The 26,198-nt window shown below is 45.5% G+C and overlaps 1 protein-coding gene across 1 annotated transcript in view; it reads left to right on the top strand.

Annotated features, from left to right (window-relative positions):
- LOC311522443 (E3 ubiquitin-protein ligase rnf213-alpha-like) overlaps nucleotides 1-26,198 on the top strand; it is a 178,657-nt gene that overhangs the window by 14,836 nt on the left and 137,623 nt on the right. Inside the window, exons 7-11 of the mRNA XM_084631781.1 lie at nucleotides 1,451-1,528; nucleotides 3,680-3,789; nucleotides 5,961-6,137; nucleotides 9,041-9,107; nucleotides 20,168-20,277. Of these exons, the coding sequence (XP_084487907.1) occupies nucleotides 1,451-1,528; nucleotides 3,680-3,789; nucleotides 5,961-6,137; nucleotides 9,041-9,107; nucleotides 20,168-20,277 (542 nt within the window). The remainder of the gene's footprint in view (nucleotides 1-1,450; nucleotides 1,529-3,679; nucleotides 3,790-5,960; nucleotides 6,138-9,040; nucleotides 9,108-20,167; nucleotides 20,278-26,198) is intronic.

Here is a 26,198-nt window from a genome sequence, read left to right as displayed (position 1 = left end):
ATGGGGACTATTTTGCTGTATTATCTCCTGATGGTTCTAAACTTACATCTTTCTTTTTTCTTCTTCTTTTTCCTTTATGCTGCTTTTCCTGGTGTGGGTCACGGCAGCAGCATGGAGAGAAGGGAGGACCAGACCTCCATCCTCCGCAACAAGTTCCAGCTCCTCCTGGGGGATTCCCAAACGTGCCTAGGCCAGCTGGGAGATATAATCCCGCCAGTGTGTCCTGGGTTGGCCTCGGGGCCTCCTCCCAGTAGGATGTGCCTGGTAGAATTCCAAAGGAAGCCTCCTAAGGGGCATCCTTATCAAGTGCCCGAACCACCTCAGCTGACTCCTCTCGAACTGGAGTAGTGGCTGTTCTCGGGGGCTCTCCCAAATTGCTGAGCCCCACACCCTAAACTTGCATATAAACTTAAAATACGGCTTTAATAGGTGTTTGTATATATTTTTTTCTTTCTTCATATAGGAATTAGGTACAGTGTTCCTGTCAGCTAATTTCTAAGTTGTTATCCGCAAAAAACCTAGAGTTTTCAGGTGCCTAAGTAGCCCCTGGAATCACGGTTAAAGTTGCCCCCCAAATCTGAAATGACACCCGTGCCTCCCTCCCAGAGGGGTCAGAGTGAACCCCTGGAACAAGTACCACACTTAATGATAGAACAACACTTTTATATAACCCAGGCAAAGCCAGGAACAGACCCAGGCCAGGATCTCTAGCGGGGATTTCAGACTGCCTCCCCCAGGCACAGCACACAACAAAACAGCTCTTCCTTGCCCGGCTAGACACACACAGACTTTTGACCCCGCACCAACGCAATCCCCTCCCTACCTTGGGTCAATCCAACCTCTCCCTGCAGTCTGGTGCTGGCTGGCAGGGTGAGCTCAGGACGGTGTGTTGGTAACGTGGACTCAGCTCCTGGCTGAGAGTTTACGAGAATCCCTTTTGCAAGCAGCGGGTTCTCCTCCAAGCAGCTTCCTCTCTGCCCTAGCTTCAGGCTCCTCTTTCTTCTTTGTTTTCTTTTCCAGTTTCCAGGCTTGTCTCTCATCCTGATTCCTGCCTGCTCATTCACTCAAACCCTTGCAAGGGTCAGAGTTAATGCTATGCCTTTGGCTGGCACTCCCTGCAGCCAGTCAGGTTTGTGCACAGTGGCAGGGAGGGGCAAGGGGAAGGAGCCATCATGCCAGCTCCACAGAGGTCAGTACCATCATCCCCATTCTACAGATGGGGAAACTGAGGCACAGGGAAGTGATGTGACATGCTCAAGATCATTCAGTAGCTGAACCAGGTGTAGAATTCACTGCAGCCTCTTACCATCTAAGCTGCTCTGACCCAGGAAATAAATATATTGGGTTGAAAATGACTCACTTGGGGAAAATACTCTCCTAGCCCCTTTCATTTCCTGCTTAAGCTCCTCCTGTGATCAGTTCGGTAATGCCGCCCTCCTCTAACTTTCAGATGGTGAAGATGGAGAGGCTCCTGTAGCAGAAATTAATATACAGAGAGCAGAGCAAACAGCAGCATTCTCATGCCAAGGTAAAACCCCAAATAATGGCCCAGATTCTACTCTTTTGTTCTGGACACTTTGTGCCATTCAAGTGGGGCCCAGTGGTGGAGTCTTGCCCATGCTGGAGGTCGCAGAGCTGCCAACTGGACCTTGCCTGCACCCTGGCACAGGAAGTGGAGAATGAGCATAGCTCAGGCAGACTCTGTCCTTGCACTGGTGTCTAGTGTCTGAGATGTACAGCTGATGCTGTGAGTATCATCAAATTACATGCTGAGTCTTGGGGCTGCACCTTTCACCACTCCATTTGAAGAGCTCATGCCATTGCCCCCCATCATCCCCAGGAGGGACAGGCAAGTTTTCCCACCGTACACTGTGAAAGCCATTCTAGAAAGGTGGAGCTCACACAAGCACTACAAACCCTGGCATGCATAGGTGCTGACTTCCCCTCTAGCCAGGGGGTGCTCGATCCCCACTGTGCCCCAAGCCCCGCCCCTCCACCCCTTCCCCCCAGCCCTCACCCCACCTATTTCCACCCCTGCTGCACCCCCGTGCTTCCCCATTCCAACCCTTCCCCCAAGTCCCTTGTAAAATAACTGTACATTATTTTGCATGTACAGTCGGGATTATATTTTCCAATGTGTATTACTTTGCATTTGTCAACACTGAATTTCATCTGCCATTTTGTTGTCCAGTCAACCAGTTTTGTGAGATCCCTTTGTAACTCTTCATAGTCTGCTTTGGACTTAACTGTCTTGAGTAGCTTTGTATCTTCTGTAAATTTTTCCACCTTACTACTTACCCCTTTTTCCAGATCATTTATGAATATGTCTAAGTACCGACCGCTAGAGGACACCACTATTTACCTCTCTCCCTTCTGAAAAAATTACCATTTATTCTTACTGTTTCTTTCCCATCTTTTAACCAGTTACTGATCTATGAGTGGACCTTCCCTCTTATCCCATGGCTGGTTACTTTGCTTAAAAACCTGTGGTGAGGAACCTTGTCAAAGGCTTTCTGAAAGTCCAAGTGCACTGTATCCACTGGATCACCCTTGTCCACCTGTTTGTTGACCCTCCTCAAAGAATTCTAGTAGAGTGGTGAGGCATGATTTCCCTTTACAAAAGCCATGTTGACTTGTCCCCAGCAAATCGTGTTCATCTCTGTGTCTGATTATTCTGTTCTTTACTATAGTTTCAACCAGTTTGCCCGGTACTGAAGTCAGGCTTACTGGCCTGTACTTGCCTGGATCACCTGTGGAGCCTTTTAAAAAATTTGGCAGCCCATTGGCTAACCTCCAGTCATCTGGTACAGAAGCTGATTTAGGTGATAGGTTACAAATCACAGTTAGTAGTTCTGTGACTTCTTATCTGCGTTCCTTCAGAACTCTTGGGTGAATACCATCTGGTCCTGGTGACTAATTGCTATGTAACTTCTCAATTTGTTCCAAAACCTCCTCTACTGACACCTCAACGTGGGACAGTTCCTCAGATTTGTCACCTAAAAGGAATGGCTCAGGTGTGGAAATCTCCCTCAGCTCTTCCGCAGTGAAAACCAATGCAAAGAATTCTTTTAGCTTCTCCACAATGGCCTTGTCTTCAGCTTCAAAGGAAGTTGAGAGCCTGTTTCCTTATTGTCATTAGGAATCATGTTTGTTAGGACAGTGTCTCGGGTCAACCAAAAATGTGGCCTCATTGTGCTAGATGCTGCACAGACACAGAGTGGTAGATGTCCTTGTCCCGAAGAGTTGACAATCTCAACAAACCAGACAGACCCAGGGTGAGGGAAGGGGTAGGACACACCAGCAGAGTGACCAATGGGATGGTGGCAAAACAATTTTCTATTTTCCAGAGGGTTTAGTTAGGTGGGGACCAGCTACATGGACAGAAAAGAGAAGTGAGAGGGGACCCAGAAGAGAGGCTGAGGGGGACAGGGCAGGAGAGAAGAGGATAAAAGGGGCAGGTGTGGATTGAAACGGAGGTGAAGAGACTTTGGGGAGGGGGAGGGTTGGAACAAGCAGCCAATTGGAGAAAGTCCTGTCCAAACTATAGAGAACCAAACGGTTTCCTCATTTCCTGTGTCCTGCAGGACAGCTCCGGAAAGGAGGGGCACGAGGCATGTGTGAAGGATGCTGGGATGGGTAAAAACTGGTGATCTTCACTTGTTGTTTGTTTTGCACCCAGAATGGAGAACTTCAGAACCGAACCAAGACGAAGCACGTCTGCTGGGTTCAGGACGGGAATTGGGACCTGGATCCCAGCTGCAGTGCCGTGCTGCTGGGGTAACAGATGAGGTGGGAGTTTTATTTAACCTGATCAACATCAGTTGAGCATCGTTATTCCAACAATTAGCAGGCAAGCTGGCTTGGCTGGTGGCACAGGGTGGTGCCCCAGGGCAAGATCCCAATTCACATCTGGCCAGTGTAATATTTATTTTGGTCCAAGAGGGTCTAAATTCACAGAGACTGTTATGATCATCTAAATTTGGTCTCCTACATAACCCAGGTCAGAGAACCTCACCCAACCTCACGTCAGGGATGAATATGGCACCACTCTCTGTTACCCTCAAGTGACTGCTAAATGGATGGCTTATTTTCAAACACTGGCCCAGAGTCTCTCATAGGGATGCTGCACTGGCATCCCCTTACCCTGGGAGCACCCTGCGGGCCAGCGGGCTGGGAGGTGAGGGCTGTAAAGCTGCTCCAGCAGCTCTTAAAATACCCGAGATTGCTCCTACACAGAGAATCCAGAGCAGACCCTAGAACTGAGTCTTTTAATTTTGTTTTTTAATGGCAAATGGATCTAGATTTATTACTGTTAATCTGCCTTGAGATTTCTTGCTATTTATGATTATTTCTTTCAGCTAGGGCGGGTCAAAATATTTCCATCCAAACTGGTTTTTAATGGAAAATTGGATTTTCAACTAAGTGAAGTTGAGCGTCCACACTGCATTGTAAAGCTGTGTTTACAATTGCTGGGCCTGGGTCTCACAGCCGTGCTAACACTTCCATGCTGCACTACACAGACCTTCTGACTTGGGTCTGCGTCCACACTGTAAAATGACAGTCAAGGTGGGATTCGGGCTCTGACCCATCCCCTAGCAGGGTCTGGAGTGCTGGCTGATCTGAGTCAGACTGATTTTGTGTGAACGGAAGTGGGTTTAGGCTTAAACCTGAGTGAAAGCCTGGTCTTAGTGTAGATGTACCCTAGCTGGGCAGTCAAACATGGTGCCCAAATATTAGTGGCCATTTCTGAAAATTTAGGCCGATTTGTACAAAGCATATTTATCACTGCCTGTAGGTTTTAATAGTTGTAGAAGCACTAAGTTCTACTGCCCAAAGACGCTGTACAACATAATAAAAGCCCCTTTGATACCTGAAGCCTTCACGTAAATGAAAAACCAATAGCCCACAATTCACATGCTCATCAGTTCCAAGGCCAGCAGTGCGCAATGTCTGACCAGTCTGGCCTCTGGCATAACCCAGGCCAAAGAATCTCTCCCAGCCATTTCTGCATCCAGCCCTATAACGCCTGGCTGAGTTAGAGCAGATTAACTCAGTCCTGCAAGCCAAGAAAACAGATGAGTTTTGTAATCCCTGAAGGTCAACAGATCTGGAGGCGTGAAGTGAGTGGCAAGGTTGTGAATTCCTTGCAGAAAATATCCCTGTTTGTTAAACCAGGGACCTACTAGCTCGGTTGCCTTTGCTGGTCGTAGCTGTAGAGGTATCCCATGGGGAGAGAACGGAATTTTCAATGGGAAGGTCCCAAGCCATTTTGAGCTTTCTGGGTCACAACCAACATCCTAAACTGCACTGCCAATCAGCAGCCAGTGCTGACCTTGGAGCCCTGGTATGTGGCCTAACTGTGATGCACGGCGTACCAAGAGCGCAGCCACAGCCTGCATCGACTTGACTTCATGAGCAGAGCTGAGCAAAAATCTGATTTTTCAATTCAGGGGTTGAACGAAAAAAATGTGAAGAAAAAATTCATTTTGCGTTGAAGGATTTTTCATTTAATGTTGGGTTGGTTTTAGGTGTTTTTCACTTTTTAAATTAAAAAAACAAATGGCCATTTTGAAATGAAAACTCAGAACGGTTCATTTCAAAGTGGTCAGAATGAAATAGTTCAGGGTGAAAAGTTGAAATGTTTTGTTTTGAAGTTGCCAAAAATGAACCATTTCAAGGTCTTCAAATTCTTTCCCCGTTTTTTTTCTGCCAAAACAATTTGCTGGATTAGATCCATTTTTTTAAATAGTTTTGTTGCCTCAAAAATGCATTTTTTGGCAAATATATTATTCACCTAAAAAAATGTGCCCAGCTTTATTTATGAGGGTTCTTAAGTTGTAACTCCATGAAAAGCACCTTGGATTGGGGTCATCTAGTTGTGACAAAGGCCAGGGTGACTGTAGGAAGCACCACATCCCAGAGGAAAGGCTGGTTCCTTCAATAAAATCATATTTCCCCAGCTTGTGCTGTCGCTGGGACAAGAGACCAGAATTCAACAGTTCTCTGGGCACCAGCCGGAGTCACCAAAGAAGATGGAGAGAGACAACCTCACAGGCTCCGCTTCCCAGCCAAAGGAGCAGAAAAAAAAGTTGGGTCGTAAACGTTTGGATCAGCCACATGTAGCCTCTAAATCCCAGGTAAATGGGAAATGTATTTAAACTTTCAATAACCTCGTTGATAAAGAAGCAAAGTTCTATCATGGATCAGATGTTGTCTAAAAGAAAGAAAACAAAGAGAAGGAAAAAACAGACTATCCCTGTAGTACATAAGGGAGCATCCCTTTAACTAGTATGGGAGCCCTCTAGTGGTGCTCACTGTTTTCTGTGCCAGGGACCAGCAGGAGCAGCCATGTGTATGTAGCTGGGCCTTGTCTTTGCATGTTCAGTGAACACAGTTAATTTGGATGAGGAGTGGGCGAATAAAGTTTTTTCTGGTTTACTGGAAATGCTGAAAAATTGGAAAACAATTGTTTTGTGTCAAACCCAAAACAACATTTTCCAAGTATTTTGGTGAATCAAAAAGTTGAAAACATTTCCATTGTAGATTGAACTAAACATTTGGTTTCATTTCAATTTTGAGCATTTTTAAATGTACTTTAATTGTTAAAAAATAAAATCAAGGCCATTTCAGAAGTAAAGTTTGTTTCAGTCTGAAAAATTGAAACATATTGTTTAAAAAATTAAGTGTTTCATTTTTATTATATATTCCAAAGGTTTTTTTCAACTGAAACAGTTTGGTAAAATCTATGTGAATTTGCTAAATATTTTGGTGTCACTGAATCTGAATATTTTAACTGAAAAAATGTTTAAGCAGAAAAAATTTGCCCAGCTCAATTTAAGATCAGCTGTGTCCGGGGGAAGGTTCTCCATATTGTTGGTGTTGTGTAAAGCACAAAAGACACAATTCCCAATGCGGCTATAGCTTAACTATGGAGATGTCAGAAGGGTTTGTGGGAGGAAACTGTGGTTTAAAATATTTAGTAAATATCTGGCAAGGGGGCTAAGGAGGAAGGGAGGAAAATTTTGCAGAAGTCTGTGAAGAAAATGGGTGAGACCTAACCAAGCAAAGTGAATGGGAAACACCCTGGCAGGGGAATTCAGCGATGATAAACCCAAACTAATACACATGAGAAGGAGCAATTTCAAATACACCTTACAGGGGTATATTGTAACTGTGCCAGCTCAGAAAAAGTGGATCCATTGTAGCTTAGTGAATACCTCTGCTCAAAGTGCAGCTGTGTGTAAAAAAAAAAGCAAACAAGAGGTTCAGATGCAGAAGGACAGGATGGAGAATTTTACAGAGAATGTTCTGATGCCTTTGTATAAATCGGTGGAGCTGCCCCAACTGGATACTGGGAGCAGTGCTGGGTCAACCCATCTCATGTGGGATATTGCAGAATTTGGGCAGGTCTACACATAAAACATGGCAGCTGAGCTGCTGTAGCACTTCAATGAAGATGCTACTATGCCGACAGGAGAGCTTCTCCTGTTGGCTTAGTTCAGGGGTCAGCAACCTTTGGCTCCAATTGGAGCTGCGGGAAGCAGCGGGCAGCCTGTGCCACTTCCCGCAGCTCCCATTGGCCGGGAATGGTGAACCGCAGCCACTGGGAGCTGCGGGGCTCTGTGCCTGTGGACACTCAAGGCAAACAAACTGTCTCGCGGCCTGCCAGTGGCTTAGCCTGATGGGCCGTGAGCCAAAGGTTGCCAACCCCAGGCTTAGTTAATCCACCTCTGCGAGATGCACCATAGTTATGTCGATGGGAGAAGTCCTCCCATTGACATAGCGCTGTCTACACCAGGGGTTAGGGTGTGGATTTTCTCATCCCTGAAGGACTTAGTTATACTGATGTAAGTTTATAGTGTAGACCTGACCTTAGAGAGGTTCACAGAAGGGTGATGAGAATGCTCAAGAGCCTGGAAATATTCTTCGATGAAGAGAGTTTGAAAAGACTGGGAGGGTGGTTCCTTCAGCGAGGAGATGGGTAAGAGGACACATGATAAAAGCCTGCTCTGAGTGATCTAGAGAAGGGAGATTGGTCACTTCTATTCTCCCTGCCTCATAACAAAGAAACAAGACAACATTCAATGAAATTGAAAGTGAGAAATTCTAAACTGAACAAAGGAAATACTTACTCACACAATGTGTAATTAGCTGGTGGAACTCACTGTCAGTATCCATCACCAAAGCCAAAAGCTTAGCAAGATTCAAAGAAGAACTGGATTTTTATAAAGATAATGAAAACATCAGCTGTTACTTCAGATGGGAGTACAATACATAATAGAATTAAATCTGCACGAGCCATTCTCTAAGTGCCTTTGGTAAGGAAGACATTTCCTCTGTGTTTTGTCCACACCAAATGCTAGGAACTAACCTACAGTTTAGTAGCATACAAATTGCCAGACAGAATCAGACCCAAGGTCCATCTAGCCCAATCTCCTGTCTCCGACAGTTCCCAGCACCGGGTACTTCAGGGAAAGGGATAAAAACCACCACAGTATCCTATGGGATATGTGGGATAATCTTCCTCCTATGATAGAGTTCATCGTTGTCTCTGATAACAGGACATTGGCTTAATTCTTGTGGCAGTGAGTTCCACAGACTAATCACTCATTGTGTTAAAAAGTATTTTTTAAATCAGTTTTACATTTTCCACCTTGCAGTTTCATTGTGTGTTCCTTTGAGTTCCGGGATGGGGAGAACAGATGTGATCAATCTCCCTTCCCTAATCCAGTCAGAATTTTACAAATCAAGAGTCCCATAACTTTTACCATCAAGGCTTCCCCAGGACTCAAGCCCAGCCTTCTGGCACCAAAGTGAAAATCAGATCCCCAAGATACCCATTTTACAGGGCTGCTTACATCTCCCTTTTTCAATTAACATAAAGATGACCCTCATGCAGGACTACATTCCCTGCTGCAGGAAGGCACAGAACAGGCCAATGCACTCCTTCCATCTCGGTTACATCGTAGGGCCACACTGCTGTTAAAAGGTCACCGCTTTGGCACTTTAACTGGAATGTTTTAAAACTTTCTTTTCAAAGAAGCAGGTCCCTGGCAGTGCAGTGAGAGAAGAGTCTGTGGAGCTGGAGGTGAAATCCCACAGAGCAGGTAACCATTCCATTATTTCAGTATGATCTTGTTCATCTGTCCTTGGCCCAATGCTATTCGATATCATTCTCAATGATCCAGAAGGAAATACAAAATCACTGCTGATGTGGTTCCCAGATGACACAACAATCAGTGGGCAGTGAGTGTTGGAATCAGAGCAATTCCACAGAGCATTCGGGATCAGCTGGGCCCAGGGCTGGCCTTACCATGAGGCGAACTGAGGCAGCCACCTCAGGTGCCAGACTGGGGGCGGGGAGAGTGTAGAAAATTGTGTCTGCTGCTGGTGCGTATGTATTCTCTGCTCTAGATGCACAGAGATGGTGGAGAGCTGTGCTGGAGGAAGGAGGGCACTAGAGAAAGAACAGGCAGGCAGGAGAAAAGGTGAGAGGGAATAACAGAAAGCAGCAGGAGCTGCAGGGAGAGAGAAGAGGAGGAGCCTCTTGTGCACCTCTCCAGCACTGCCAGGAGCCTGGACTGATTAACACCAGCTTCTCAGGGGGCTTCCTGTTTCCTGCTGCTTCCCTGAACCCACTTGAGGAGAACAGGCAGTAAACTGAAGTGGTAGGAGCCAGTTAGGCCCTTAAGATGCTGACATCTTCCCTCACTCAGGCCCTGCTACCAGCCTGCTTATTTGTCCCCTTCAATTGAGTGTTGAGAGCCACTATAGCTAGCACAGAACAGCAGTCATGAGTGAAAGAAGAAAACTCCCCTCTGGGGCAGCATTCAGAGAAAGAAAGAAAGCAAAGGAAGCTTTTCTATCTAAGCAGGAAGGAGCTCTCCTGAGATACATAGACACAAACGTTCACGGTGAGCCTCCTGGCCCCAGTGAGGATGTGAGTGGTGAGGAGATGCCTGATCTTCCAGTTAGTCAGAGTGCAGGTGACCTGGCAACTACTGCAGCATCCGTATCTCCATCTCAAATGGATGTAATCATGCACATTCCTGAAGAAAAGTGAAGATCAGAGAAGGGTGTGGAGGAGGTGCAAGAAACAGCTGCTGCTGAGTTTAGTTCCTTAAGTCTCGATGATCCAGGACTGTGGACCCCTTGAGGAGTAGCCTGAGGGACTTCCTTGTACTGCATGGGCCACAGCAAGTGAAAAACTTTCTGTTCCCCAAAGACAATGAAAATAGAATTTTTCATCCAACACATTTCTGGCGTGAAATCCCCAATGGTGACAAAGTGGAGAGGCCATGACTTATGTACTCAGAAACCCAGAATGTTGCATACTGTTTTTGTTGCAAACTCTTGCAGTCTAATGTTCCAGCCACATTGGGTTCTACAGGAACAAAGGACTGGAAAAATCTGGCTAAAAATCTGGCATGCCATGAGAAGGCAGCAAATCACCAGAGAGCATTCCATAGGTGGAAAGAGGTTGAGATGAGACTAAGGTTAAAAGCCACCATAGATGACCAGCCTGAAGAGAAGATTGCATCAGAGTCTCTTTACTGACAAAATGTTCTGAAAAGGCTCATTGCCATTGTGAGAATGCTTGCTGAGTTTGATGCTGTACTCCAGGAGCATCTAAGAAGAGTTACCACCCAAGAAATGTACACACACCACTACTTTGGAAAAACCATTCAAAATGAGATCATACAGTTACTGGGAACAAAAGTCAAACAGAAGAATGTGGCAGATCTGAAGTCAGCAAGATATTACTCTGTTATTCTGGACTGCACACCTGACATCAGCCATATGGAACAAATGACTTTAATGGTGCATTTTGTAACAACAACAGAACCTAGTGAAAACGTCCCTGCAATCATAGAATCATAGAATATCAGGGTTGGAAGGGACCCCAGAAGGTCATCTAGTCCAACCCCCTGCTCAAAGCAGGACCAATTCCCAGTTAAATCATCCCAGCCAGTGCTTTGTCAAGCCTGACCTTAAAAACCTCTAAGGAAGGAGATTCTACCACCTCCCTAGGTAACGCATTCCAGTGTTTCACCACCCTCTTAGTGAAAAAGTTTTTCCTAATATCCAATCTAAACCTCCCCCACTGCAACTTGAGACCATTACTCCTCGTTCTGTCATCTGCTACCATTGAGAACAGTCTAGAGCCATCCTCTTTGGAACCCCCTTTCAGGTAGTTGAAAGCAGCTATCAAATCCCCCCTCATTCTTCTCTTCTGCAGGCTAAACAATCCCAGCTCCCTCAGCCTCTCCTCGTAACTCATGTGTTCCAGTCCCCTAATCATTTTTGTTGCCCTTCGCTGGACTCTCTCCAATTTATCCACATCCTTCTTGAAGTGTGGGGCCCAAAACTGGACACAGTACTCCAGATGAGGCCTCACCAATGTCGAATAGACAATGGTGACTGTCAGAGAGCATTTTCTAGAATTTATTGACATTGATGATAGTACAGGAGCTGGTATGACAAATGTGCTTCTTAAGAGCTGGAAGATACGGGAATTGCGATAGCTGACATGAGAGGTCAGGGCTATGATATGGTGCCAACATGAGAGGAAAGAACAGAGGAGTGCAGACACGGATCCAAGAGTTAAACCCTCGAGCTTTTTTTGTCCCATGCAGTTCTCATTCATTGAACTTGGTGGTCAGTGGTGCAGCATCAGCTTCTAGTGAGGCTGCTGAATTTTCAAATGTAATTCAAAGCATCTATGTATTTTTCTCTGCATCAACTCATCAATGGCAAATTTTGAAGCAACATCTGGGAACATCATCTCTGACACTGAAATCACTGAGTGCCACACACTGGGACATTCGAGTGGAGGCGATAGAGCCTATCAAACACCAAATTGGGAAGATAGATGATACCATAGTTGCCCTTATGGAGGATAATGCTATGACAGGAGCTGTTCATGGGAGAACAGTGGCAGAGGGATGACAAATCAGATGTCAAGAATTATAACATTCATAAACCAGTCGGAGAACACTTCAATCTCTCTGGTCACGCTATTACAGACATGAAAGTTGAGATATTACAACAGAAAAACTTCAAAACCAGACTCCAGCGAGAGACTGTTGAATTGGAATTCATTTGCAAATTGGATACAATTAACTTAGGCTTGAATAGAGACTGGGAGTGGCTAAGTCGTTATGCAAGGTAACCTATTTCCCCTTGTTTTTTCCTAGCCTCCCCCCCCCCAGACATTCTTGTTAAACCCTGGATTTGTGCTGGAAATGGCCCACCTTGATTATCATACACATTGTAAGGAGGGTGATCACTTTAGATAAGCTATTACCAGCAGGAGAGTGGGGTCGGGGGAGAGAAAACCTTTTGTAGTGGCAAACACCCATTTTTTCATGGTTTGTGTATATAAAAAGATCTTCTGTATTTTCCACAATATGCATCCGATGAAGTGAGCTGTAGCTCACGAAAGCTTATGCTCAAATAAATTGGTTAGTCTCTAAGGTGAAACAAGTACTCCTTTTCTTCTTTAGAGGGAAATGGAATCACCAGAAACATACATGACTTCAAATTTCTGTGTGGCTTAGTTTTGTGGTATGACATAGTGTTTGAAATAAATGTTGTAAGCAAGAGACTCCAAGGTGTTGATCTTGATATATCTGGAGCAATGGAACAACTGGACAAAGCAAAGTCATATCTGGAGTCTTACTGGTCACATGAGGGATTTCAAAACGTTCTGAAGAGTGCACAGAAGTTGGCAGAGGACCTTCACACTGAAGCTATTTTCCCAACCATTCAAGAATACAAGAGTCACCGAAGAAGAAGACATTTTGATTATGAGGCATGGGATAATCCCATAAGAGACCCCAAACAACAATTCAAAGTTGAATTCTTTAACCAGGTGCTAGATTGTGCAATACAGTCAGTTGAAGAACGTTTCATGCAGCTCAAGGAACACAGCAGTATATTTGGGATGTTGTATGATATTCCCAAACTCCTCACTATACCTGAAGAAGACCTACACCAGCAATGCAGGGCACTAGAGACAGTATTGACACATGATGACATGTGCGATATTGATGCGAGTGATTTAGGTGATGAACTGAAAGCCCTTTCAAGATACATTTCAGCAGGATCAACTCCAAAGGCTGTTCTGGAATATATGTGCACAAATAAGATGACCACCCTCTTTCCAAATGCTTTTGTTGCTCTGCGCATACTTCTAAACTTCCTGTAACAGTTGCCAGTGGAGAATGCAGCTTCTCCAAGCTGAAGTTAATAAAAACACATCTGCACTCCACAATGACACAGGAGAGGCTGGTTGGCCTTGCAACCATCTTGATAGAGCATGAGCTGGCCCAGACTGTGGACCTTCAGGAAGCAGTTCAAATCTTTGCAACCAAGAAGGCACGGAAAGCACCACTTTGATTATTCAAACAGATAAAAATGCCAATGTTTACTATGCAGACAAGAAAAACTACATTTGCTGTTCAGAGGTTTGAAAGTTAAGAGTTACTTAAAATTTGTGAACAAGGCATTTTAAGTTGTTAGTTTTCCCTTATTGGGGTAGGTAGCAGAGCAGTACCATGAGAGGAGAAGAACAGGAAGAAGGCAGAATTGAGACCTTTCAAAGTTTTGGCCCAAGTGAGGGGGCATGGGGGCGTCATTTGAGCTCCCGGCCTCAGGTGCCAAAATGTTGTGGGCCGGCCCTGGCTGGGCCCATGGGAACACGCATTTTAATACAGGCCAGGGGCAAGGTTCAGGAACCAACAACATAGGCCGCACTTGCCAAATGGGGGCTGTATCCTTGAAAGCAGGAGCTCTGCCTGGGAAGGGCAGAAGGGGGTCTGGTAGAAACCTGCCTAACAGGAGCTCCCTGTGCGATGCTGTGCCTAAGGTGGCAAGGCGATCCCTGGAGAGAGAAGCAGTGGGATATCGAGCAGGGGCAGAGGGGCCGGGTTACTTCTGTACATGGCATTAAAGAGATTGTTCCTGGAGACTGTGGCAGGTCTACACTACAAACGTACAGCACTGATACAGCTGGGCTGCTGTAGTGCTTCTGGTGAAGACACACTAAGTGGCGGGAGAGAGCCCTCCCATCCGCTTCATAGCTCCACCTCCGCGAGAGGCGATGGCTATGCTGGTGGCAGCTCTCCTGCTGACATAGCGCTCGCTGTCCACACCGGTGCTTAGCTCGGTATAACTACATCACTCCGGGGTGTGGATTGTACATACCCCGAAGTGACCTGGTTATACTGAAGTAATTTTGCAGTGTAGACCAGGGCTGTGTTCGGATGGTGACCAACTGTTAATGGTTCAGAAAAAAGCTGCAAGGATTATTAGAGGTCTGGAAAAAACCTCGTAGTGAGAGACTCAGAAGCTCAATCTATTTCATTCATCCCATGAGACTGAAAATATCATATTGCCTCTATAAAAATCTATAGTATGCCCACATCTTGAATACTGTGTGCAGATGTGGCTGCCCCATCTCAAAAAATATATATTGGAACTGGAAAAGGTTCAGAAAAAGGCAACCAAAATGATTAGGGGTATGGAACAGCTTCCGTATGAGGAGAGATTAGTAAGATTGGAACTTTTCAGCTTGCAAAAGCTACATCTAGGGGGATATCATACAGGTCCTTAAAATCATGACTGGTGTGGAGAAAGTAAATAAGGAAGTGTTATTTACTCCTTCTCATAAGTGGAAGGTTGGACATATGACCAGGGAAGAGTATAAAAATATTGCTCGGGCATGTAGGAATGAAATCAGGAGGGCCAAATCGCTCCTGGAGCTGCAGCTAGCAAGAGATGTCAAGAGTAACAAGAAGGGTTTCTTCAGGTATGTTGGCAACAAGAAGAAAGCCAAGGAAAGTGTGGGCCCCTCACTGAATGAGGGAGGCATCCTAGTGACAGAGGATGTGGAAAAAGCTAATGTACTCAATGCTTTTTTTGCCTCTGTCTTCACGAACAAGGTCAGCTCCCAGACTGCTGCGCTGGGCATCACAACATGGGGAGTAGATGGCCAGCCCTCTGTGGAGAAAGAGGTGGTAAGGGACTATTTAGAAAAGCTGGACATGCACAAGTCCATGGGGCCGGACGAGTTGCATCCGAGAGCGCTAAAGGAATTGGCGGCTGTGATTGCAGAGCCATTGGCCATTATCTTTGAAAACTCGTGGCGAACGGGGGAAGTCCCAGATGACTGGAAAAAGGCTAATGTAGTGCCAATCTTTAAAAAAGGGAAGAAGGAGGATCCTGGGAACTACAGGCCAGTCAGCCTCACCTCAGTCCCCGGAAAAATCATGGAGCAGGTCCTCAAGGAATCAATCCTGAAACACTTACATGAGAGGAAAATGATCAGGAACAGTCAGCATGGGTTCACCAAGGGAAGGTCATGCCTGACTAATCTAATCGCCTTCTATGATGAGATTACTGGTTCTGTGGATGAAGGGAAAGCAGTGGATGTATTGTTTCTTGACTTTAGCAAAGCTTTTGACACGGTCTCCCACAGTATTCTTGTCAGCAAGTTAAAGAAGTACGGGCTGGATGAATGCACTATAAGGTGGGTAGAAAGTTGGCTAGATTGTCGGGCTCAACGGGTAGTGATCAATGGCTCCATGTCTAGTTGGCAGCCGGTGTCAAGTGGAGTGCCCCAGGGGTTGGTCCTGGGGCCAGTTTTGTTCAATATCTTCATAAATGATCTGGAGGATGGTGTGGATTGCACTCTCAGCAAATTTGCGGATGATACTAAACTGGGAGGAGTGGTAGATACGCTGGAGGGCAGGGATAGGATACAGAGGGACCTAGACAAATTGGAGGATTGGGCCAAAAGAAATCTGATGAGGTTCAATAAGGATAAGTGCAGGGTCCTGCACTTAGGATGGAAGAACCCAATGCACAGCTACAGACTAGGGACCGAATGGCTAGGCAGCAGTTCTGCAGAAAAGGACCTAGGGGTGACAGTGGACGAGAAGCTGGATATGAGTCAGCAGTGTGCCCTTGTTGCCAAGAAGGCCAATGGCATTTTGGGATGTATAAGTAGGGGCATAGCGAGCAGATCGAGGGACGTGATCGTTCCCCTCTATTCGACATTGGTGAGGCCTCATCTGGAGTACTGTGTCCAGTTTTGGGCCCCACACTACAAAAAGGATGTGGATAAATTGGAGAGAGTCCAGCGAAGGTCAACAAAAATGATTAGGGGACTGGAGCACATGATTTATGAGGAGAGGCTGAGGGAACTGGGATTGTTTAGTCTGCAGAAGAGAAGAATGAGGGGGGATTTGATAGCTGCTTTCAACTACCTGAGAGGTGGTTCCAGAGAGGATGGTTCTAGACTATTCTCAGTGGTAGAAGAGTACAGGACAAGGAGTAATGGTCTCAAGTTGCAGTGGGAGAGGTTTACGTTGGATATTAGGAAAAACTTCTTCACTAGGAGGGTGGTGAAACACTGGAATGCATTACCTAGGAGGTGGTAGAATCTCCTTCCTTAGAAGTTTTTAAGGTCAGGCTTGACAAAGCCCTGGCTGGGATGATTTAATTGGGGATTGGTCCTGCTTTGAGCAGGGGGTTGGACTAGATGACCTCCTGAGGTCCCTTCCAACCCTGATATTCTATGATTCTATGATTCTATGATAACACAAAAACTAGGGGTCGCCAAATGAAATGAATAGGCAGCAGTTTTAAAGCAAATAAAAGGAAGTATTTCTTCACAAAACACACAGTCAACCTGTGGAACTCTTTGCCAGAGGATATTGTGAAGGCCAAGACTATAACAAGGTTCAAAAAAGAACTAGATACATTCATGGAGGATAGGTCAATCAATGGCTATTAGCCAGGATGAGCAGGAATGGTGTCCCTAGCCTCTGTTTGCCAGAAGCTGGGAATGGGCGACAGGGGATGGATCACTTGATGATTACCGGTTCTGTTCATTCCCTCTGAAGCATCTGGCAATGGCCACTGTTGGAAGACTGGATACTGGGCTAGATGGGCTTAGCCCCTTTCATTTTCTGCTTAAGCTCCTCCTGTGATCAGTTCCCCTGACTTTCAGATGGTGAAGATGGAGAGGCTCCTGTAGCAGAAATTAATATACAGAGAGCATAGCAAACAGCAGCATTCTCATGCCAAGGTAAAACCCCAAATAATGGCCCAGATTCTACTCTTTTGTTCTGGACACTTTGTGCCACTCAGGTGGGGCCCAGTGGTGGAGTCTTGCCCATGCTGGCCAGCTGAGAGTTCCCCTCTCTGGGGAAGTTCTCAGCTGGTGTAAGGTCGCAGAGCTGCCAGTTGGACCCTGCCTGTACCCTGGCACAGGAAGTGGAGAATGTGCATAGCTCAGGCAGACTCTGTCCTTACACTGTTGTCTAGTGTCTGAGATGTACAGCTGATGCTGTGAGTATCATCAAATTACACGCTGAGTCTTTGGGGCTGCATCTCTCACCACTCCATATGAAGAGCTCATGCCATTGCCCCCCACCATCCCCAGGAGGGACAGGCAAGTTTTCCCACCGTACACTGTGAAAGCCATTCTAGAGAGGTGGAGCTCACACGAGCACGACAAACTCTGGCATGCATAGGTGCTGACTTCCCCTCTAGCCAGGGGATGCTCGGCCCTGCCTCCGTCCTAGGCCCTGCCCCTCACCCCTTCCTATTCCTGCCCCTGCTCCGCCCCCACACTGCCCCATTCCAACACTTCCCCCAAATCCCCGCCCCGACACGCCTCTTCCCTGCCTCCTCCCCCAAGCACTCCCCATCCCCGCTCCTCCCCCTTCCTCCCGGAGCATCCTGAACTCTGTGTAACAGCTGTTCGTGGTGGGCAGGAGGCGCTGAGTGGGGGGAGCTTGACTGTTGGTGGGAGCTGAGCATGCACTAACTTTTCCCCATGGGTGTTCCCGGAGTCGGCGCCTATGCTGGCATGCGCCTCCCCCCCACCCCGAAGTCCGAGCCACGTGTGAGTGAGCCGAGCTCCAGGGGGGCGCAGGATGTACTATAGCTACCCTTGCAGAACGTAAGAATGGCCTTACTGGGTCAGTCAATAGTCCATCTAGCCCAGTATCCTGTCTTCCAGCAGTGGCCAATGCCAGGTGCTTCAGAGGGAATGAACAGAACAGGGCAATTATCAAGTGAGCCATCCCTTGTCATCCAGGCCCAGCATCTGGCAGTCAGAGGCTTAGGGACACTGAGAGCATGGGGTTGCATCCCTAACCATTTTGGCTAATAGATCTATCCTCCATGAACTTACCTAATTCTTTTTTGAACTCAGTTATACTTTTGGCTTTCACAACATCCCCTGGCAATGAGTTCCACAGGTTGATTCTTTGTGTGAAGAAGGACTTCCTTTTGTTTGTTTTTAAACCAGCTGCCTATTCATTTCACTGGGTGCGTCCTAGTTCTTCTGCTATGTGAAGGGGTATAATAACATGTCCTTATGCACTTTCCCCTCCACCATTCATGACTTTATAGACCTTTGTCATTTGTCATCTCTTTTCAGGCTGAACAGTCCCCGTCTTTTTAATCTCTCCTTATAGGTCAGCTTTTTTGACTACTGCTGTACAATAAGTGGATGTTTTCTAGGACTCCAAGATCTTCTTCTTGAATGATAGCAGTTAATTTAGATCCCATTATTTTGCATGTACAGTTGGGATTATATTTTCCAATGTGCATCACTTTTGCATTTATCAACACTGAATTTCATCTGCCATTTTGTTGCCTAGTCAACCAGTTTTGTGAGATCCCTTTGTAACTCTTCACAGTCTGCTTTGGACTTAACTGTCTTGAGTAGCTTTGTATCATCTGTAAATTTTGCCACCTTACTGCTTACCCCTTTTTCCAGATCATTTATGAATATGTCCAAGTATCGACCACTAGGGGACACCACTATTTACCTCTCTCCCTTCTGAAAAAATTACCATTTATTCCTACTGTTTCTTTCCCATCTTTTAACCAGTTACTGATCTATGAGTGGACCCTCCCTCTTATCCCATGGCTGGTTACTTTGCTTAAAAACCTGTGGTGAGGAACCTTGTCAAAGGCTTTCTGAAAGTTCAAGTGCACTGTATCCACTGGATCACCCTTGTCCACCTGTTTGTTGACCCTCCTCAAAGAATTCTAGTAGAGTGGTGAGGCATGATTTCCCTTTACAAAAGCCATGTTGACTTGTCCCCAGCAAATCGTGTTCATCTCTGTGTCTGATTATTCTGTTCTTTACTATAGTTTCAACCAGTTTGCCCGGTATTGAAGTCAGGCTTACTGGCCTGTACTTGCCTGGATCACCTGTGGAGCCTTTTAAAAAATTTGGCAGCCCATTGGCTAACCTCCAGTCATCTGGTACAGAAGCTGATTTAGGTGATAGGTTACAAATCACAGTTAGTAGTTCTGTGACTTCTTATCTGCGTTCCTTCAGAACTCTTGGGTGAATACCATCTGGTCCTGGTGACTAATTGCTATGTAACTTCTCAATTTGTTCCAAAACCTCCTCTACTGACACCTCAACGTGGGACAGTTCCTCAAATTTGTCAGCTAAAAGGAATGGCTCAGGTGTGGGAATCTCCCTCAGCTCTTCTGCAGTGAAAACCAATGCAAAGAATTCTTTTAGCTTCTCCACAATGGCCTTGTCTTCAGCTTCAAAGGAAGTTGAGAGCCTGTTTCCTTATTGTCATTAGGAATCATGTTTATTAGGACAGTGTCTCGGGTCAACCAAAAATATGGCCTCAATGTGCTAGGTGCTGCACAGACACAGAGTGGTAGATGTCCTTGTCCCGAAGAGTTGAGATCTCAACAAACCAGACAGACCCAGGGTGAGGGAAGGGGTAGGACACACCAGCAGAGTGACCAATGGGATGGTGGCAAAACAATTTTCTATTTTCCAGAGGGTTTAGTTAGGTGGGGACCAGCTACATGGACAGAAAAGAGAAGTGAGAGGGGACCCAGAAGAGAGGCTGAGGGGGACAGGGCAGGAGAGAAGAGGATAAAAGGGGCAGGTGTGGATTGAAACGGAGGTGAAGAGACTTTGGGGAGGGGGAGGGTTGGAACAAGCAGCCAATTGGAGAAAGTCCTGTCCAAACTATAGAGAACCAAACGGTTTCCTCATTTCCTGTGTCCTGCAGGACAGCTCCGGAAAGGAGGGGCACGAGGCATGTGTGAAGGATGCTGGGATGGGTAAAAACTGGTGATCTTCACTTGTTGTTTGTTTTGCACCCAGAATGGAGAACTTCAGAACCGAACCAAGACGAAGCACGTCTGCTGGGTTCAGGACGGGAATTGGGACCTGGATTCCAGCTGCAGTGCCGTGCTGCTGGGGTAACAGATGAGGTGGGAGTTTTATTTAACCTGATCAACATCAGCTGAGCATAGTTATTCCAACAATTAGCAGGCAACCTGGCTTGGTTGGTGGCCCAGGGCAAGATCCCAGTTCAAGTCTGGCCAGCAAACTTTTTTAGTTTAAATTCACAGGGACTGTTATGATCATCTAAGTTTGGTTCCTACATAACCCAGGCCAGAGAACCTCACCCAACCTCATGTCAGGGGTGAATATGGCACCACTCTCCGTTACCTCAAGTGACCTCTAAATGGCCCAGAGTCTCTCATAGTGATGCTGCACTGGCATCCCCTTACCCTGGGAGCACCCTGCGGGCCAGCGGGCTGGGAGGTGAGGGCTGTAAAGCTGCTCCAGCAGCTCTTAAAATACCCGAGATTGCTCCTACACAGAGAATCCAGAGCAGACCCTAGAACTGAGTCTTTTAATTTTGTTTTTTAATGGCAAATGGATCTAGATTTATTACTGTTAATCTGCCTTGAGATTTATTGCTATTTATGATTATTTCTTTCAGCTAGGGCGGGTCAAAATATTTCCATCTAAACTGGTTTTTAATGGAAAATTGGATTTTCAACTAAGTGAAGTTGAGCGTCCACACTGCATTGTAAAGCTGCGTTTACAATTGCTGGGCCTAGGTCTCACAGCCGTGCTAACACTTCCATGCTGCACTACACAGACCTTCTGACTTGGGTCTGCGTCCACACTGTAAAATGACAGTCAAGGTGGGATTCGGGCTCTGACCCATCCCCTAGCAGGGTCTGGAGTGCTGGCTGACCTGAGTCAGACTGATTTTGTGTGAACGGAAGTGGGTTTAGGCTTAAACCTGAGTGAAAACCTGGTCTTAGTGTAGACGTACCCTAGCTGGGCAGCCAAACATTGTGGTGATGCCCAAATATTAGTCGGCCTCTTCTGAAAATTTAGGCCGATTTATGCAAAGCATATTTATCTCTGACTGTAGGTTTTAATAGCCTTAGAAGCACCAAGTACTTCTGTTCAAAGACACGTAAATGAAAAACCAATAACCCACAATTCACACGCTCATCAATTCCAAGGCCAGCAGGGCCCAATGTTTGTCCAATCTGGCCTCCAGCATAACCCAGGCGAAAGAATCTCTCCCAGCCATTTCTGCATCCAGCCCTATAACACCTGGCTGAGTTAGAGCAGATTAACCCAGTCCTGCAAGCTAAGAAAACAGATGAGTTTTGTAATCCCCGAAGGTCAACAGATCTGGAGGTGTGAAGTGAGTTGCAAGATTGTGAATTCCTTGCAGAAAGTATCCCTGTTTGTTAAACCAGGGGCCTACTTCGCTGGTCGTAGTTGTAGAGGTATCTCATGGGGAGAGAACGGAATATTCAACAGTAAGATCCCAAGCCACTTATGGCTTTCTGGGTCACATCCAAAATCCTAAACTGCACTGCCAATCAGCAGCCAGTGCTGACCTTGGAGCCCTGGTATATGGGCCTAACTGTGATGCACGGCGTACCAAGAGCGCAGCCACAGCCTGCATCTCAATTGACTTTATGAGCAGAGCTGAGCAAATACCTGATTTTTCAATTCAGGGGTTGAACTAAAAAAATCTGAAAAAGCCCCCCATTTTGAGTTGAAGGATTTTTTATTTAATTTTGGGTTTGTTTTACGTGTTTTTTCATTTTTTAACTCAGCTAAATTTCAAAACAAATTGCCATTTTGAAATGAAAACTCAGGGTGAAAAGTTGAAATGTTTTGTTTTGAAATTGCCAACAATAAGCTACTTCAATGTCTTCAAATTCTTTCCCTGTTTTTTTCCAGCCAAAACAATTTGCCAGATTAGATCAAATTTTTGGAATAGTTTTGTTGCCTCAAAAATGCATTTTTTGTCCAATATATTATTCACCTAAAAAAATGTGCCCAGCTCTATTTATGAGGGTTCTTAAGTTGTAACTCCATGAAAAACAACTTGGATTGGGGTCATTTAGTTGTGACAAAGGCCAGGGTGACTGGCCTTTGCACCACATCCCAGAAGAAAGGCTGCATCCTTCAATAAAATCATATCTCCCCCCAACAAGAGGCTTCTGCTATCGCCAGGACAAGAGACCAGCATTCAACACCAGCAGGAGTCACCAGTGAAGAATCATAGATCATAGAATTATAGAATATCAGGGTTGGAAGTTACCTCAGGAGGTCATCTAGTCCAACCCCTGCTCAAAGCAGGACGAATCCCCAACTAAATCATCCCAGTCAGGGCTTTGTCAAGCCTGACCTTAAAAACCTCTTAGGAAGGAGATTCCACCACCTCCCTAGGTAACCTGTTCCAGTGCTTCACCACCCTCCTAGTGAAAAAGTTTTTCCTAATATCCAACCTAAACCTCCCCCACTGAAACTTGAGACCATTACTCCTTGTTCTGTCATCTGCTACCACTGAGAACAGTCTGGATCCATCCTCTTTGGAACCCCCTTTCAGGTAGTTGAAAGCAGCTATCAAATCCCCCTTCATTCTTCTCTTTTGCAGACTAAATAATCCCAGTTCCCTCAACCTCTCCTCATAAATCATGTGCTCCAGTCCCCTAATTATTTTTGTTGCCCTCCGCTGGACTCTTTCCAATTTTTCCACATCCTTCTTGTAGTGTGGGGCCCAAAACTGGACACAGTACTCCAGATGAGGCCTCACCAATGCCGAATAGCGGGGAATAATCACGTCCCTCGATCTGCTGGCAATGCTCCTACTTTTCAGCCCAAAATGCCGTAAGCCTTCTTGGCAACAAGGGCATACTGTTGACTCATATCCAGCTTCTTTTTCACTGTAACCCCTAGGTCCTTTTCTGCAGAACTGCTGCCTAGCCATTCAGTCCCTAGTCTGTAGCAGTGTATGGGATTCTTCCGTCCTAAGTGCAGGACTCTGCACTTGTCCTTGTTGAACCTCATCAGATTTCTTTTGGCCCAATCCTCTAATTTGTCTAGATCCCTCTGTATCCTATCCCTACCCTCCAGTGTATCTACCACTCCTCCCAGTTTAGTGTCATCTGCAAACTTGCTGAGGGTGCAGTCCATGCCATCCTCCAGATCATTTATGAAGATATTGAACAAAACCGGCCCTAGGACTGACCCTTGGGGCACTCCGCTTGATATCGGCTGCCAACTAGACATGGAGCCATTGATCGTTACCCAGTGAGCCCAATGATCTAGCCAGATTTCTATCCACATTACAGTATAGTCCATTCATCCAGCCCATACTTCTTTAACTTGTTGGCAAGAATACTGTGGGAGACCATACCAAAAGCTTTGCTAAAGTCAAGGAATAACATGTCCACTGCTTTCCCCTCATCCACAGAGCCAGTTATCTCATCATAGAAGGCAATTAAGTTAGTCAGGCATGACTTACCCTTAGTGAATCCATGCTGACTGTTCCTGATCACTTTCCTCTCCTCTTCAGAATTGATTCCTTGAGGACCTGCTCCATGATTTTTCCAGGGACTGAGGTGAGGCTGATTGACCTGTAGTTCCCTGGATCCTCCTTCTTCCGTTTTTTAAAGATGGGCACTACATTAGTCTTTTTCCAGTCATCCGGGACCTCCCCCAATCACCATGAGTTTTCAAAGATAATGGCCAATGGCTCTGCAATCACATCCGCCAACTCCTTGAGCACCCTCGGATGCAGCGCATCCGGCCCCATGGACTTGTGCTAGTCGAGCTTTTCTAAATAGTCTTGAACCACTTCTTTCTCCACTTCCTCCTCCCCATGCTGTGCTGCCCAGTGCAGTAGTCTGGGAGCTGACCTTGTTCGTGAAGACAGAGGCAAAAAAAGCGTTGAGTACATTAGCTTTTTCCACATCCTCTGTCACTAGGTTGCCTCCTCCATTCAGTAAGGGGCCCACACTTTCCTTGACCTTCTTCTTGTTGCTAACATACCTGAGGAAACCCTTCTTGTTACTCTTAACATCCCTTGCTAGCTGCAACTCCAGGTGTGATTTGGCCTTCCTGATTTCACTCCTGCATGCCCAAGCAATATTTTTATACTCTTCCCTGGTCTGAAGGTGGAGAGAAACAACCTCACAGGCTCCGCTTCCCAGCCAAAGGAGGTGAAAGAAAGGTTGGGTCATAAACATTTGGATCAGCCACATGTAGCCTCTAAATCCCAGGTAAATGGGAAATGTATTTAAACTTTCAATAACCTGGTTGATAAAGAAGCAAAGTTCTATCATGGATCCGATATTGTCTAAAAGAAAGAAAACAAAGAGAAGGAAAAAACAGATGATTCCTGTAGTGCATAAGGGAGCATCTCTTTAACTAGTATGGGAGCCCTCTAGTGGTGCTCACTGTGTTCTGTGTTTTGGAAGCTGCTAGGAACCAGCTGGAGCAACCACGTGTATGTAGCTGGGCCTTGTCTTTGCATGCTCAGTGGACATAGTTATTTGGGACTAGAGCTGAGTGAATAACGTTTTTTCCCGGTTCACTGGAAACGCTGAAAAATTTGTGTCAAAGCAAAAAAAAAAAAAAAAACCTTTTTGGTTAATCGAAAAGTTGAAAAAATTTTCATTGCAGGTTGAAGTAAACATTTTCTTTCATTTCAATTTTGAGCCTTTTAAAATGGATTTTAATGGTTAAATTATGAAATTTCCTTAATTTTATATTTTAAGTAAAGTTTGTTTCGGTCTGAAAAATTGAAACATTTTGTTTAGGAAATATCAAAATGAAATGCTTCATTTTAAATATATTTTAAAAAGTATTTTTAACTGAAACAATTTGGCAAAATCTTCATGAATTTGGTAAATATTTTGGTGTCACTGAATCTGCATTTTTTAACTGAAAAAAAGGTTTAAGTAGAAAACTTTTGCCCAGCTCTATTTGAGATCATTTGTGCCTGGAGGAGGGTTCTCCATGTTGTTGTTGTTGTGTAAAGCACAAAAGACACTATTCCCAATGTGGCTATAGCTTAACTATGGAGGTGTCAGAAGGGTCTGTGGGAGGAAACTGTGGTTTAATATATTTAGTAAATATCTGGATAGGGGGCTAAGTAGGAAGGGAGCAAAATTTGCAGAAGCCTGTGAAGAAAATCAGTGAGACCTAACTAAGCAAGGTGAATGGGCAATATCCAGGCAGAGGGAATTCAGCAGGAGTGCAAGTAGGGTGGTACTCTCCAGTACGCAGTACTGGCAAGACATTTTAGCAGGTATGGGGTACTGGAAAATCTTGGAGCTAGCCCCCCGCTCTGGAGAGGTGGGGATGGGGGCTGTGCTCTGCTCCTTAAAGGAGCAGAACATGGCTAGGGAGGGCATTCATTCTTTATATGGCTTTAACAGCACAATACATATGCTAACAAACTTAAAGGCTTTGTTTAAGTTTGCTAGCATATGTATTGTGCTGTTACATTGGTCAGGAGTCCCCAAAAAGGAGGGGTGGGGGAGGGACGGAAGGTGTTTAAACAGTGCTTTTTATTCTGTTTCTCCCCCTTGGTCTGAATTATCCATGACATCCATACTGCATCACATCAAGTCCAAATCACTAGAGGAATGCCTCTGCTTGCATTGACCAGCGGATGTTTGAATTCTGATGTCAGCCCAGTGCTGCAGCCTGATGGGAATCAGGTGTTGTCCTCAGTGTACATAGAATTCTTCTTTCCAGCCAAACTAGTCGAACATGCCTTTTGTTAACTGGAACTGGAGCAGTAAAACAAAGAATACAAATGCCTCATTTTCCAGCTTTGTGTGTGAGAGAACTATAAGTGAAGATTATAATGCTGGACACTGACGGCCTTAAACCAGCTGCCTCAGGAATCTCCAAGAACTTTGCTGAAAATATGTTCCTCATCTTAGCAACGGATCTAAGACTTATCACACATCTGCCCACCTTTATTTGAATGAAGCTCCTTCTGATCTGACAGCTCAGACATTGTCAGTTTCATCCAGAACAATTTACAAACTTGGGATCTAATTCTGTAAAC

The sequence above is a fragment of the Lepidochelys olivacea genome, assembly GCF_965140295.1.
Source record: "Lepidochelys olivacea isolate rLepOli2 genome assembly, chromosome: 6".
NCBI classification, from domain to species: Eukaryota; Metazoa; Chordata; order Testudines; family Cheloniidae; genus Lepidochelys; species Lepidochelys olivacea.
This window is presented reverse-complemented; position numbering and strand designations above follow the sequence as displayed.